This window comes from Corapipo altera, unplaced genomic scaffold (assembly GCF_003945725.1).
Source record: "Corapipo altera isolate COAL_440 unplaced genomic scaffold, ASM394572v1 1b, whole genome shotgun sequence".
Lineage (NCBI taxonomy): Eukaryota > Metazoa > Chordata > Aves > Passeriformes > Pipridae > Corapipo > Corapipo altera.
In genome coordinates this window covers 14,077,486-14,094,548 of record NW_020884881.1, presented here as the reverse complement: position 1 = coordinate 14,094,548, position 17,063 = coordinate 14,077,486, and the positions used below count along the sequence as shown (strand labels likewise).

Below are 17,063 nucleotides of genomic sequence, written 5' to 3'. Positions count from 1 at the left end.
ACAAAATGTGACCCATACACTATAAACCAGAAAGTGTGGATATTACAACTTCTTCAAGTATGGTTTCAAAACAATTTTATCCCCACAGCTGATCACTTTACCTGTGTTTTTTTTTTCTGCAAGCAGTTTTAAATTTATTACTTCTTCCTTTCCTAGAGACATCTATTTTTATTTTAATGTGAGGAAAATTAAGCAGAAAGCATTAAGACTACTTTTAACTCTCAGTTTGTCTCTCCACTTCTACATCTTTATTGATTACTGGTGATTACTGATTCATTGACAAATAGTTTAACTGAAAACCCCAAAGTGAATCTTTTACATGAATAATTTTAATACCCAATTAAAGAATAAATAACATCAGACTGTTTTTATAAATATTTCCTTGACATCAAATGTTATGTCATTATGACTCCCAACTTCCTTTACATGGTTTCAGGAAGTTTTTCTTTCCCCTCCTGAGTTCATCTTATTCTTTTTTTATCCATTGTTCACTCAAAATGTTATGGTATTTAGTTTTGAAAAATACATGGTATGTGATGTTTGAAAAGTACGGAATGGGACTGAGATTTCCACACAGAGAGAAATATTTCTTCATTGTTTGACATTTACCCAACAGCAGACGGGCAATAGTTACTACTGATGTGCAGTTGCTGCTGATGCAGCAGAAACCAATATTCCTGCACCCCCAGTCTCCACTCAGGATGGTTATTTTCTGCTACATCAGTTTTAACTGCTGTGCAAGGGTTAGGCCAACACAAGGGCTTCTGGAGAGATGAGAGTAAGAACACCTTGTTACCTCATGAGTTTTAGGAACGTTACTTAAAATTTGTATGGTATTTTTCCTTCCTTTTCTCTATTTTTTTTTTTTTAATTGTAGGGTGACTTTTTCCACTGCAAATAGACATAAAACAGATGTCCTTTTTTCTTCAGAACTGCGTTCTAAATTGCATCCCATTTTTTTACAGAAACTCTCTAACTAATAGGAATCTTACTTTTTTACCAGAACATCCATCGAAATTACATGTATTATTAGACAGCTGGGAATGGAAGACAGGTACATCAGCTTGTCTGACTGGGTATTAAGATGTGAATACTGCTTTGAAGTGGATGGTCTGGTGACAAATCCAAGATTAACTGTTTTAGATGAAATGCACAGAAATATTAAATTATTTATCAATTAGAAGGAACTAAGAGCTCTACAACTTTCCCACTTTTCCTATATCTTTTTTTCTTTCTGTCCTTCTGACCTTTTAAAATATTATTTCTTAGTATCTTTTCAGTTTTCCACCTTCTACTTCCTTGTTCCCTGTCTTTTTATGCTGGGCTTTTTTTTTTTTTTCTTTTTCATGACAATATAATTGTCATGAGTGGAGCTACCTGAGGGGAATATTTTTTTTTAGGTTTTAGGGCAATTGCACTTGCTTGGGAAGATTTTTAAGTTGTAGAGTAGGATGGGAGGATACAGGTGAGTGATCTGAAGGAGAGTGAAGAATACAGCATTGCAGAGAGCAGACACATAATCAGGTTTCTGTACCTCTCAAAACCAACACTTTCTAGGAACTGACACAGCATATACTACAACCCCCCAAAAATACATGAATGTAACCAATATCAGAAAAAAATCCCTTGCTATAATGACATAAGGACTGAATGGACCATATATACTCAAATGAAGAATACCAGGAGATTATTTTGTCTGGTCTAGATATATCGAGCTTTATTCTGTGTGAGTATTGAGTTATTCTAATAAATACTGGAAAAATTAGGTCTAATAAAACCTGATATTTATGATTAAAAAGTCTCTTGGACCTCTTTGAAAATGTTTGCTGTAAGGGAGAGCTCCAGGCAGTTCCTCCTTAAAATACTGGGGAATTTGGGTTCCTGTTGCATGTGATTTTATGCCTCACAAAATATTTGCCTCATATATGATCAATGTGAACTTGAGATTTAGTTTAATACACTGGTAGGTTGCATTTATCCAGTATATTAATATATTCTGCATTTCAGTAGACTTTTGAGTAAAACTGTTACACAGAACTGGAACTGCTAAACTATTGAAATATTTGGTAGTCACACATTTGATGGCTGTGTGGTGTATTTTTTATCAAGCTTTCATACTTTATTTGCCCTTCTATTCTCCCCTATCCCTGTATTTTGTGGTATGGTGTTTTGGTAATATCTAAATTAAAAATATTTTGCTCTCACTTGATATTTTAATCAGAAATTAGCGGACTTTTTTGTGAAAACTGAGACAAGTATAGCATTGCAAATGAGAATTTAAATTATAAATTCTTTCTCAGTCTTTACAGCCTTATACAGACAAATTTAATCAAGCTGCCAATATTTTTTTATACTGATATTCTGTTAAATCCACTGCAAAAATCACAGTGCTCTGAAAACCATGACTGGAGATTCATTCCTAAACATACTTCTGTGGAGAAGATCTATAAACATCTCAAAGCTATGAAGAGAAGATAACATAGTATGATATATTTAACAACTACTGGGAAAAAAATGCTTCAAGGGGGAAAACACATTCCATGGCTAGATATCTATTTAATGTTTAGATAATCTGAAGAACAGATAGAAGAAACTTCCCTCCCTACTCCCACAGAAATGAAATAAGTGTAATTCTAGTGCATATTTTTCAGGTTCTTTTTGGGCAGTGCACACACAATGGTGATTTGTAGAAACCCAGAGATTTTTTTGCTAGTACATCAGTAAGCAACCATAATTGTGTTTTCTCCCTAATGAAGTCAATCCATTACAAAGGTATAACCAAGTTAAAGCTTTTCTCTCAGGACTTGTTTCTTTGCCTGTGGGGTTCACAGTGTTCTTTGTGATTCTTTTTTTTTTTTTTTTAAGGATCATCTGTTTCAACTGGAATCGCACAAATTTGAGAGAGGACGAGGCAGGTGCCCTTTTGACCCCAGTTCTTCCTTCACCTCCATCTTAATTGGTAATGATCTTTATGTCACAAGCTTCACGGTCCTGTCAATCTGTCATTCTGAGTCTCTTTCTTCAGCACTCTGAAGTGTTGTCAGTCTTCCATTTGCAACCTTCCATATGTCAGACTTAATCCTCATGGTGCTGCCCACATTAATATTACATTACAGGTACTATTAACTGCAGAAAGGGTATCTCAGTGAAATGAGATGTTGAATGACATGTGCCATCCTGAAAGTAATTGATTGTTGTGTAATTTTGGAATTAATAATTTCCTGCTTTCCTTAAAAGTAAAACAATATGCCTAGTTTAGACATTTACACTGCTGAGACAAATACACAAAATTTACTATTTTTCATCTACTGAGAATCTGAGCTACAAGCATCTTGTAAAAATTTGAATTTAACTGTGATTATATGAAGAATTCATTGTTTACATAAATTACCACCTTTGAGACAAAATAGATTTGTTTTCAATGTCGTCTTCTAACAAAACTCTCCCAAAGTGGTGATTCAATATTAGAAGTGTTGATCTTATACTCAAAGTATAAAAATAGAATTCAGTATGTCCTGCAGTGCCAGGAAGCTGTGTTGAGATAGTGCTCCTCTGTGCCTTGCTGGTGAGTATATCACTGTAGGACTGGGATCTTTGAAGTTGCGATATAACAAACCATATCTTTTTTCCTATATAATGTTTTCTTGAAAACATGTTGTGAGATCAAGCAAAGGCATTCTTAGTAGTATTATAGTACATTGACTAAAGATAGCCTGAAATAGCAGGTAAAGAGCAAAAGCTAGATGCAGTTAGGGAGTAACACAATGATGAGTTCTGGTTTTAGAAAACACAAATAAAACCTGAGAATTCAAAAAGAATATTCATTAAAAGAAAGAGCTAGAAGAAAGAGGCAAAAGATTAAATAAATTTTCTACTTTTCAAGGATAAAAAAACTAGAGGATTTTAGGGCCCTTTTGATATTTACATTTGGCTTTGCATTTTAAAATCAGGCAGATAAAGTTTCTGATCATTGACTACAGTGATATGGTTCACCCTTGGTGGAAGGGAAGTATTGGTCATGAGTGACAGGTATACTTTTACATGCCAGATTTATTTGCTCCTTTGCATTAATAAATTAATCAGAAGAAGAATCTTCAGGAGTAATGCAAAATCTTTCAAATGCAGTAATTTATCAAAATATTCTTTACTGCCATTTAAAAAAAACAAAAAAAAAAACAAAAACAAAAAAAAAGAGCTCTAATTCTTAAGAGTTAGTGGGTTAAGAAGTCATGCAAGAATCAGAAAAAACTGCTGTTATTTGACTGACCTTCCAAAATCCATGAAGCACAGATTGTTATGCTTTTATCCCACCCTGACTCCTAAATTGTTTCTACAGTTTTTGAAAGATTCCAATCTTAGCTGAGCCTGGGAACAAAGACTCATCCAACAGAATTTGCTGTAGGCCTGAAACCTCATGGTCTAATCTTGAAGTCCAACCTTTCCTCAAAAAGAACTAAGTAAATAAATTAACTCGATCATGTTCCTACTGTGAGATCAATATGAATTTTATTTGCTTAAATGGAAGCCAGATTGTCCCACTGAGCACTTCAAGAATTTGCCTGAATTATGGGAGGTCCTATGGATCCTCATATTTTTATCTGAAGAAGAAATTCATTAAATAAGCCCTTCCCTGATAAATACTGAGCAGAGTCTTGAGCATCCACTGGCAAAGACATAAAATCAATCTTACAAAGCTAGTTAATTCTATAATGTGACAAGATTAAGAGGAGGAAATAATATTTTTATCAGATCACTGATACAGCACTAAAAAACAGACTAACTTTCACCCCTTCATCAAGACTAATATGACCTGAGGAAGGTATTCAGAGGCTGTTTTTCCAGGCAAACATTGGGAATTCTATAATTTCAAGTGATCATGCAATGATATTTTAAAAGCATAATGGAATTCTTCAAAGAGTTTATTATTTTATTTATATTTTTCTATTTTTAACTATTGCAGTTAAACACTTCCAACACTTAGGAAAAATATCTTAATGAACTTTGAATTTCCATGTGTTCTACTTTATTCTACCAACTTGTGCTAACCATAGACACACAGTTTACAGAATAAACAAAATTAATTCTGCTCCTTAGACTCCAGGATATATGTTCTTTGTCTCTTTAGGCAGTCAGTTGAAAAGAGTAGAAGACATAGATGTAAACACTGTGAATATTAAGAATCTTTTAACTGAAATTTGAAAATGAGACAGACTTCTAATGCCAAGTGTACTCCTTTATTCAACCATGCCCTGATCACAGCTCATGATGACCATGACCCCATGACAGGAGAAGACAACTACTGCTTCCACCCTCCAGGATTGGTCTTCCAGTGCTTGGAAGTTCAATTTTTCTTCATGCACTCCAGTTTTCTCAGAAAGTGGAATCCACACTCCTGGTACAAAGTCAGGGTGCCCTTGGAGGCTGCACCCCAGAGTTGTCTCCACTCTCCCATGTAGGTTCAGCCAGTGTGGGTGTCCCTTAAAAGGTTTTATGCAAACCTGTTAGCCAAGGCTTTCACAACACAGCATCCTCTTCTTCCTAAGGAAACTATTCAAAACTTGCTCCCACCTCTGCCACTCGCATTAACACAGCCTACACCAACATGGTCATTGTCTAACAATGAGGATTAGGCTAACAATTAAACTTTTCATACCTCTGATAAAAGTTTAAAAGCTTTTAAACTCTTGATCTTGAAAGATCATTTGCAACATAACTAATTAGAATCAGATTTAGTTGGATTAATTTAGGAAGAAAGACAATCCCTTCTTCTGCATCTCTTCATGTATTTCAACACAACACTTAAAATACCCACTTCAAGAAAACAACAGTTCGTGACTTGGCTTTAAAACTAAGTATCTGTGCTGTTGCAAGTTTTGTTGTAGATTATCTGACCTGGTGGTAAAATAGCTTGTGATGAATTCCTCAATTTATGAACGATTAACTTTTAACAATTTATTGTCAGTATCAGGAAAAAGAATAGCTATTGGATGGTAAACCAGCTGAATAAAATGTCTATGTTTAGTTAAAAGGATTATTAAACCTTTGGACTTCTATTCATAATGAACTCTACCATCTGCTTTCAATAGCCAAAACTATTTTTGATATCAGATCATGCACACTCATTAACTTAGACCACACTAGCTCTTGAAAGTTGAGAAATTAGTTTAAGTCCATGTTTTGTTACCTGCAATATATCATGAACAAGTGGTGAAAAACCTCAACTACATCTGAATATGTTAATATGCATGGAATCCATTCTGATAATATTTTCTGCTTTTACTTTTAAAATAGTTTTAGGTATTTGTGTCTTTTACTCTACATTTTCTCTCAAAAGACAGAATACTTGAGTGACAGACAGAAAATACCAATATACAGAGGAAGTTTACCAGCTAAGCAATGGGTAATTTCTTTTGAGTTTGCTGTTCTCCTACTGTGAGAAGTATCACTTGCTAAAATGTGAATTAGTGTTCTGATTTTGTTTGTCATATGAGTAATAACTGACTGTCAAAGAAATACATGAAAGGTTCTACTCATTATGTTCTAATCCTTTATTCATAACATGAATTTTCCATTTTACACAAAAATAACTACTGATGAATAATAGCTTGTGTTTGCATTACCTTTCGACTGAAAATAGGTACACAAAAAATGCCAATAACGAATGAAGGAAACTCACCTTTAAGGTGGAAGAAGCCCATTTATAGAAATCTTTTGTATATATTATTTTATTTCAATTAAATCACATGCTTCAATCTATTTTACTTTAAAGGTTATCCTCTAGGAATTCTGAAGGGTTTAGAAGAAAAATTTTATATTTGATTTTGTTAATATTTTGCCCTGAGAAAAGGGCAAAAATAAAAGTTATTTTAAATGGTTCCAAATTAATTTTGACATATTTGTTTGTTTGAAGAGAATGTTAGGTAAAATGCATGCATGTATCACTTGAGCTAAAACTGGTATTTGAGGTCCATGGGAGTTTTTTTTTGTTTGCTTAAATAAGGAAACAAGAAAGTTTCTATTCTTGTTTTAGCATGATTAACCAGGCTGTGCTAAAACTTAAATTTTAGCAATTAATTTGTCATGCATGCATGAAGCTGAGGTTAGATGGAAGAGGGGAAGAGTAGTGAAGGTCTGTGAAGTTACTCTGCTGATTTTTACTAAAAGGTAAAGATTAATCAGTGTGATGTGCAGCAGTGGAAAGCCCTCCAAGAAAGACAGGAGTGAGTTGATAGCAGATTTTCAATGGAGAAGAAAAGAGTAGAAATCTTGCAGGACTTTTCAAACATCAGTCTTAGGTTGTCACTGAATCTGGAATTGGTCAGCACCTGTAAAAACCTAATTCCGTTCAAAATTTGTAACTTGGATTTAAAGGATAAGTAAAACACTGTTGGAAAGGACAAGGGAAGATCCTCTTAGTGTTAAAAGTGAAAAAAAATCTCAGAATTATGTTATTGTGCTGAGATATTTAATAGTCACACTTGTCAGTTCTGTCCCATTGCTGTCCTTGGGCGAAGTGACCTGTCTGCTCACACTTGATACTTGTCTTGTATTTAGCTTAGTAACCATTCAGGATAAAGATCAGAATTAATTTATGTATGTGTACAATATCTTTCATGGAAAAATATCCATCCAGGACTGGAACTTCCATATTCTCCCCTCAGGATCTCACAGATACAATCAGTCATAACTTCCTCATTATGTGGAAGATTACCATGCCAGCAGATTGGTTATGTATACCAACATTTTATACCTTTGTCAAACAGAAGGAATAGACTTCATATCCAAGTTTCTGAACATCTGGACTTACAGATGTCAATCCTGATCACTGGCAATATGTGATGAATCATTTATCCTGCGCTGATGCATTTTCCAGGATTCACTTCAGTGTTGAAAGGATAAAACATCCTGTTTTGCATTACACATCACCAAAATTAAAAAGAATACCAGCCAGTCTGATATATTTTTCCAACAGAATTCTTAAAGGGGGATTTATGACTAATGTAACTCTTTAATTAGGGTTGTGCAGATTGTTTGGAACACTTTATAGACACTGGTAAATTCTGTGGTTTAAGCAGATCTGTGCTGTTTAAAAAATAAATCTCCCTATTAGTTTTGGGTAACCTTAACTTCTACAGATGTTATAATTTATACTTTTTATTTTGTTTGCCAATATTTTACACAAAATCACGTCCATGTATTTTACAGGGCAATATCCATTCAGTATATAATGAAGCCTAAAGCAAAAGTATGCTCATCTCCAGATCAGCAGAGGTGTCTAAACCAGCCCCAGTTACCAAACTTAACTTTTCAGAATAATTATTAGTACTTATGGCACCATTCAATTTATATGTATCTCTTAGAAACAAAATGCACACTTTGAGGGGGACCAAAAAGCAAAATTCTTTCTTTTTGCTGTAAACCTTTATAAATGCTAGCAAAGGTTATTAGGATGGATCAGCCATGTTTATTTTGATTAGTGGGAAGGAAGCTGTGTCACTGAAACCTCTACTCAGATTAGTCTCGAACTGGAAATAATTTATTTCCCTCTCTTTGTGCAGTTTAATTCCTGCTGGGTTATTTTCTAACGTAAGGATGCCACCTAGTGACAATAGCTGCCCGCTTCTTAAAATGGCCCTAAAAAAATTCTAAGTCCACAATGATATGAAATATGTTATTGTTAATTCTTGGTCAGCTAAGGGGAATAGTGTCCATACATAAATAAAAGGTATAATTATTGTTGGTATTTTAGTAGGTAAAATGTCCAGTATCACAATTTTAGATGGCTGGATTTTTAAACGTATATAATCCAATTTTACCTATATACAGTTTCTGTTTCCATAAATTTTTCAGGAAATATTCATCACCAGTTGTGCAGAAAGGATGAAATCTGAGGTCCTGTCCCTACTGTGATGAATATTTTAATGATATGAAAGCAAGTTATTGCTGTAGCAGAGAAAAATAGTTCCTTTTTCTCTGTCTGCTGAACACTGAAGCACCTTGGCCAGCAAATTATTCCCAAACTGTAGTTATTTCAGGGGAAGTGGAACAGCTCCAGTAGGCTGACTGGAAAAATCCCCTCAGCCTAATAAAATATGTTCTTGTTTATAGAAATCACTTCTAAGGTAGCAGGTGCTGCTTCTTATCTCTCCAGCTGGGGAGATAACCGCATCCAGCCCTCCAGTATTTTCAGTATGACTTTTTTTCCGCCATCTTTTGCACAAAGCCAAATCTCATAACTGTGCTCAGTTATGTTTGAGTTCTAGTCTGTGGATTCAGGGATGGTTTAGCCTTCAGCTGTAACCAAATCAGTAGTTTGGTGTAGCTAACACTCTTCTTATCCTAAGCATTGCTTTCTCTGAAAACTTGTTACACTTTCATCCCACTTTCTGGCTCCTGTTACGTCTCCTCACAAACCCACCACGTCCCTTCCAGTTCTTCAACCAGGCAATTTGTTTCCTCTCATTAACAAGACCAGGGCACATCTGGAACTGCTCAGCAGCAAATCACTGGTCAAAATCTTTGCACTGATGAAACTTAGGTGCCAACAAAAGGTTGGTGTCCCTAGAGCCAGGTACTAACTGGCCCACAGTGAGATTTTTGAACTTAGGTGCCTGATGTGTCGGATGTTATTGTGGCAGATGTGGATAGATGTTAATTTAATGCCCTCACGTTCTCTCTGTGAATCTATCCTGTTAAGTCAGTTTTGAAAATAAGACCAAGACTCATGAATTTTAAATTCCTGTCCTCATGCTACTCCAATTGTAAATATTGCACTGCTAGTAGGAACAATGTCCATGTGCTTGTCAGACTATATATATAATACCAGCTCACCTTCTTACCTTATAAAATATTAATGAGCCACGTTTATAATGTGGCACCTATCACATGCAATAAAATTAGTATTTAGAACATTACCAAGTTGTTTCATTGTGGTTTTTTTTTTCATGTATGGTCTGCAGGTGGTGAACTTTTTGCTGGTCTCTACAGTGACTACTGGGGAAGAGATGCTGCCCTGTTTCGCACCATGAATCGCATGGCCCATCTCCGAACTGAACCTGACAATGAGCGCCTTTTGAAAGGTATGGGAAGCAGAAGAAGGAAGAACCGTAGGTGTTTCAGATGACTAGACAATTTCTGTATAACCACAAATTAAAAAAATAATATTTGTGAATATGTATATCCATTTGGAGGTGAATTTAATTAAACTATGGATTTTTTCCATGAAATTGTTCATGAACACCCTATTTCTATCACCTGGTTGCCCTTAGGTAACTCTGTGATTGACAAATCTCTGTTTTTTAATTTTATTTTTTGGTTACTGCCAGTTGATTTTAAGGACTGAAAAAATAAGAGAACGTTTTAATAACTTGAACTCAATTCATCTCTGTTTTCTTTTAAAGAACCAAAATTTGTTGGCTCCTACATGATTCCTGACAATGAAGACCATGATGATAACAAAGTGTATTTCTTCTTTACTGAAAAAGCTTTAGAGGTTGAGACAAACACTCATGCCATATATACCAGAGTGGGACGTGTATGTGCGGTAAGATCCTTTCTCTGACTCCCAGCTAAACGAAAAAGGAAGCATATTCTTTTTTTGGTCCTTCTCCCCCAGGTAAACATGGTATCTGTTAGTTATGGTATGATGGTCTGAATGAAAACCTTACATCTACTCACCCTCAAGCATGATAACATTCACAAGTCATCCAAAATCTGTGTTTGAAGTTCAGTTTAGCTGAGAAAGATGGTAACTAACTGCAGTTGCCCACAGGACTCTCTTACCATCCACATTCTCAGTTCAGATCAGGGCTCTATTATCCTTCAGACTGGCTGTAGGTCCAAGGGCTCTTGCAGCTCTCACAGCTGACATAAAATAATGTCCCTTCACATTCCAGGTGACAGAAGTAGCCCAGCCACCAGTCCTCTCTGATATTCCCTCTTGCTTTCCTATTCTGTCAGTGAGGACTGAATTGAGGTTGTGCAGGGTCAGTAGCTTTCCTTTCAGACAGTTGGATAGGACAAGAGGCAATGGGGACAGATTGAAACACATTAAATTACATTAGAATGTAAGAAAACATTTTTTTCCTGACAGGATGGTTGAGCATTGAGACAGGTTGCCCAGAGCCTCAATCCTTGCAGACGTCTAAATCCTGACTGGACACAGGCCGGAGCAATTTACTGAACAACTTGTTCAAAGTAACTTACTTTGAGTAGGACAGTTGGACTTTACAATCTCCAAATTCAACTCTTCATAGAATGATTTGGGTTGGAAGGGACCTTAAAAATCAGCCAGTTCCAACCCCCCTGGCATGAACAGGGACACCTGTGTTTCCATAAATTTTGAAAACCTCTGATGCAAGAATGATAGGAAGGGTGCAACGCCAAAAACCTCTAGAGTGCTTTACAAATAGCAGCCAATTAATTTCATTTTTCATTTCATCTCTCATTCCTCTTAGTAACTAAGAAAAGTTGTGCAGATAGGAAACTAGAAAGAATGATCAAAGTGTCCGGCAAATTATTATCACAGGTAGACTTAAGTTTTACCAGAAAAGTCATGAGGAAAGACTTTTCTTCCCTCCACTGCCCTGCCTGATTATCCATTTCCCACTCAGGCCATGCTCCTGGGGTGTTGGTGGCATCTCTTTTTGGATCCCTGGCCCCACACACATGGAAATATTGGGTAGTTGCTGAAGAGAAGCACAGTTAACATACGATCCCCCAAATCAAGCTGCCCATAATTGGTTCTCTCTGAACAACTGATGAATTTTGAGTGCATTGCTCTTCTAATAACTGACCACTGTAAGGCTGATGAGAGGAGCTCTCCCACTCCAACGGGGATTACATCTGCTTGATCAAAGAAAGGAAAGAGAAGGTTATTTCTTAAAATTTGATTTTGTTTAAAAAAAAATTATATTCCCCTGCCTAACTGTAGGGGATAGCTTCTTGAAAGTATTGGGCAAAGAACAAGGTACAAGTTAAAAATCTTCTGACACCTCCACGTAGGGTATATGTCACATATGCTCACCAGCATACTACCTGTTAAAGTTTCTTGAGTACTCACGTATAACTTAAAAACATCTGAAGTATGCAAAGTACCAAATTGAAGCCTCAGACATTAATGTCCACAAAGTCAGTTGGCTTTCTGGATTCCAGCCTGTATCAAGATCTGAAGTAGAATTCTTTGGCTTATGTTCTGAATAGATTATTTTAATAGTTCCCTCTAGTCTGCAATATATCCACCTGGAAGTCTTATCTCTAGCCATGGGTTAACCCAAAATCCCACAGATCTTTCTCTTCCACTTCTCCAAAACTCCAAATCTTGTATCATCTGGCCATTAACTTAACAGCTGTATGTTATAATACAGATTTTATTTAGTGAATACAAACAATAACAAGTGATTCAGGAACTGGCTTTTTTTCCCAACTTTTTTTTTTTTCTGAGCTGTAACAGGTTTTGTAACACAGAGGCAGTTACTCTCCATATTTCTACTTGTCTGAGGAAAACAGACTTCTGTTTGTGAGAGGAGTTTTGCAAGCCTGCTGCAGAACCTTCAACAGCCAGTTACACAGACTACCTGAATATAAGGCCATGGTTTGAAGATGGTACCTGAAGGTTACAAAAATCTGATTGCTAAGTAGTACTAAATTCTCCCTTTTCTTGCAAGTCCCAATAGTTACCACAGCTGTACCATCTCTATAGATAGATTCAGGCCTTCAGTTTCCAAATGCGTCAAACTAACCCTACACTGAGCTCTTACAGCAAAGTTAAACTTCACTAATATACTTAGTAGATCTAATTTACAAAAATGAGCAATAAAAAGAAAGCTTTACAACTGCTGTATAGTTAAAACTATCCAGGGATATGGTACAGAATTAAAAAATTCTTATAAACCCACAGCTCTTAATGAGACCTGGACTTGATCAGTGCAATCCTACTTGAAAACTGACTCCAGAGAAATAGTACTAGTAATGGATATGTGGTTTGGAAAGGGATGCTTTTGGCATTAAAAGACACAATGAACAATTAATTCAGCAGAGATGTTTGTGCTTCCAGACTTACTCATTCAAATTACCATTGGCATTTCTTTCTTTCTACACAGAATGATATGGGAGGCCAGAGAATGCTCGTCAATAAATGGACCACTTTCCTCAAAACCAGGCTAGTTTGTTCTGTGCCTGGGAGAAACGGAATCGATACACATTTTGATGAATTAGGTAAATATCCTAGACTGCAACAAACTCAAAACTATCAAGAAAAAACATACACTTTCATGGTAACACACCTTACTGTTAAGTATTGTACTTGTTTTATTCATTAACAGGGGGTGATTGTTAGTGTTTTGTTTCCAATGTATATCAAGTTCTATAAGTATGGAGTTGGCTATCACCAATTACTCCTTTATGTATTGCCTTGTTTTTAAAGACTGTTCTTAAAATCTGTATAAAATTAAATAGAATAAATGAGTAAAATAGGATTATACTTTTAACAATCAATAAAGTTTCTCTTTTGTGGCTGGGAAAAGTAATTTGTTATCAATAATGTTGCATTTAAATTTTACAGAGGATGTATTTTTGCTGCAAACTCGTGATAACAAGAATCCAGTGATATTTGGCCTTTTCAACACTACAAGGTAAACAACTAGAAGAAATAATAACAGCCATGGAGGAATGTTTGAACAGTCTATTAAAGAGATAGAAGCTGCATGATGCATATCCCTTAGCAAATATACAGTAAACAGTTTAATCTCCGTTCTAGTCACAGTGGGCTTCCTTGTTAATGTAAAAACTGCTCTGTAACACTCAGGGGCTGAAGTCTCATTCAGTGATTCAGTCTATCTGGATCACAAATTAATTAAGTGATTCTCAGATCGAAAATTTCCTAGTGTCGAAGTATATGCACTCCTGCATGCTTGTAAGAACAGTATCTCAGAGTCACCTGTCTTACCCTAAGAGCTCCACTGTATTTCAAGGTTAAGTAGATAGCAGCTTAAATTCCTACTAACTTCTTACTGAAGCCTAAAGCACCAACCGTATGTTGCTGGTGGCCTCCTCTTCCTTTTCCGCTGCAGCCTAGTTCAAGTGCAAGCACATAGTACTCTCATCCTCGAAATCCAACTGTTAGTTTAAGATGTAACTGGTAGAAAAGATCAGCTGTGCTTTTGCCACTATCTCTTGATTTATTTTTTTTCTAATAAACAAAGTCAGATCTGCTCCTCTAGCTATGAGGACACCTGGCATTTCCTACTGGTTCCCAATGGCAGTAGAGAAAAGTGGGCACCTAATTAAAATTATTTGGATCACCCTCCGGAGTCTTCAGAAATAATTTCTTTGTAGAGAGCACTGATTCTTCTTTAAAAAAAAAAAAAACCAACTCAAAAAAAAACCCTCAAAAAAACCCCAATTGCTTCTCTGGAAATAAGTGAATAAAATTTAAAAGTAAAATAGAAACTTTTATGTGGATTGACCTACACAAAATGATCTTCTGATCTAACTGATAAAATCAACCAATATTCCCACTCAATAAAAAAAAGGACTCATTTTAGTCTCTGTTCCTTTTAGTCAGCATCTTTCCAAGCAAAAACAATAGGAAAAATGTTAGAGAAGAAAAATGGTAAACTGTTTAAATAACTAATCAAAGACATATAAAACCTGAGTTCAGTTCACTGTGCTTCCTCTGTGTTTCTAAACAAGTAATTTAGAGCTTGTGTTCACCGTTATCAAATTTTGGCATAACAACACAGAGCTTCCTTGGAGAAATGTTATAAATATAAACACATTAAAGACATTTAAAGAACATTGCACACAATATTTAGAAGAAAAGTATATAGGAAAGAATAGGTAGTTTTTTATCCCTGAATACTGTTGAAATGTGACTTATTTTTAATTGCACAGTAAAACCAGTATTATTTATGCAGAATTCGACATATTGTTTTAATAATGTCTTTAAATTTCACTTCATAGCAATATATTCAGAGGCTATGCTATATGTGTTTACCACATGGCAAGTGTTCGAGCAGCTTTCAATGGACCATATGCTCATAAAGAAGGACCTGAATACCACTGGGCTCTCTACGAAAGAAAAGTACCTTATCCTAGACCTGGTTCAGTAAGTACAGTCTATTTTCCCTTGCTTTGCTATGTAAATGAAATTGAAAAAAAAAAGCAGACTGCTGCTAATGGACAAATCTCCTGACTTCACAGTCCAGGATATACTTCCTTGAATACTCCAGCATTTCTGGAAAAGTTTGGAATGGCTCAGCCATAAGTTAATCAAGTACTAGACCCATATGTTTTCCAAAGGAAAATAGTGGGATTAAGTATATAAGGTTTTTCAAAATCCTCTTGGGACTTGAATTTGTCAACCTTGTGTCAAAGTTGTAAGATTCCAAAGTTAGAACCTCAGGTAAAAGGGATAGAAAGCAGCACCTCTAGAAGGTGGGTCAGATATTGCATTCAGAAATAGCATGTTACCTGTGAAGGAACCTCACTTTGTTTCTTTTACCTGATGAAACCAGGACATTTAACAAGCACTAAAGGAAATTAAAAAAAAAAAAAAAAGAAAATCCAAAAGAGGAATCCACTATTTCAAAGTCAGGTGGTTCTGGCTTCTTTTTTCCACCTCTTTTTCCAAAAGGATCAAATTGGAATACTTCTATAATTGAGATCAATTCACAGGTTAGAAATAAGACATAAATTTTAATAAAAGTCACTAATCAGAATAAATGCTTTTGTAGATAGTGAGCAAATTCTCCATCATTCAAGGTCCTTCTCTCAAGACTGGTTCTTTCTGGAAGCAATGGTCTGTCACCCTTGTAATTCACTGGTTTGCTTTCAGACATCACAGAGTGAGATTTTACTGCCCTTAAGCTTATCACCTTAAGCTTGCCCTTAAGTTTCCAATCTTATCAACATTCTTTTTCTGTACCCTTTACAAAGAATACAGAAATACTAAAACAATATTGCAAACAACCAAACTCAGCAAAACCATTCATACTTTTTGTTAATTTTCACTCAAGTTTCTTTATAAACATAATTTCTTTTTTTTTCCAATGGATATTAAGTGAAGGAAAGAAACAATATATTTTGAAACTGCGATTAATCTTTGTAGCACACTCTGCAACTATAGAGGTGCTGTCATGTAGAGAGTTGTTCCTGTCTGGCACTTAGATTTCTGGAGGAAATCACGAACTCATTGCTTAGAGGCAGGTAATTAGTTTCTACAAAGCATTCCTAATTCCTGTGTCGGTTTCTCAAAGGCATCACAAGTAATTTTTACCTCAAACCCTTTTCCTGTTTCACTCTCTTTCTAGGTGTTTTTGAAGTTTCTGTCCCAGGGCTCTCACATCTCCTCCTCTGCCTGTTGGTGCAGGTTGAGGGTGCCCTTTGCTTTGCAGGGGCCCGTCACCATCTCATGGAAGAGGTAGAGCCAGAGCCTTCCTCACTTTCCCCTTCCTGCTGCCAGTCAGGAGGAGTCTCACAGCAGGCAATGACAGGCTAACTCAGGGAAACATCACATCCAGGATTTCTTCTTTATCCTGTACCTTTGGGGATTACAACTACTTACCCACCCATGGCAATTGTCATCTGTTGCAAAGCTGCTTTTGTTTACACCCATGAAGCTCCACCCCTTATCATGCCAGCATTGAGCAGATTTCTGACTCTGCAAGATGCAAAGACAGCAACAGCTGTTTGGTTAAATCCCCCCCAGTTTTCACACTTCACCTCTTAATTTTCTCTCAGGCTGGGGGCTCCGTCTCATGAGCTTAAAGGGGGAATAAACAGTTGCTGAAGCAGTCCTTTCTCTTAACTGACTCAATATTCTCTTTTATACTGAACACAATCATCTCCAGAAATAAGCATTGCATACAATTAATTTATCACTGAATCTCAGGAATGAGAGGTGAAAAGGCCTATTAACTTATCTACTACATACCAGTACAGCCTTTCTTCCTGTAATATGATTTCAAATACATGTCCTTACTCATTTTAAATTAATCATTTTAAATTCATGTTTTCCTCTACTTCTCTTGAGTTTAGAGACTTAAGTCAAATTGTTGAAGCAG

General features: G+C 35.9%; 1 protein-coding gene across 1 annotated transcript in view; it reads left to right on the top strand.

The window, feature by feature from the left end:
* Positions 1-17,063, top strand: part of SEMA3E (semaphorin 3E) — a 133,438-nt gene that overhangs the window by 94,580 nt on the left and 21,795 nt on the right. Inside the window, exons 5-10 of the mRNA XM_027639928.1 lie at positions 2,866-2,959; positions 9,960-10,079; positions 10,401-10,543; positions 13,101-13,215; positions 13,562-13,631; positions 14,962-15,106. Coding sequence (XP_027495729.1) covers positions 2,866-2,959; positions 9,960-10,079; positions 10,401-10,543; positions 13,101-13,215; positions 13,562-13,631; positions 14,962-15,106 — 687 coding nt within the window. The remainder of the gene's footprint in view (positions 1-2,865; positions 2,960-9,959; positions 10,080-10,400; positions 10,544-13,100; positions 13,216-13,561; positions 13,632-14,961; positions 15,107-17,063) is intronic.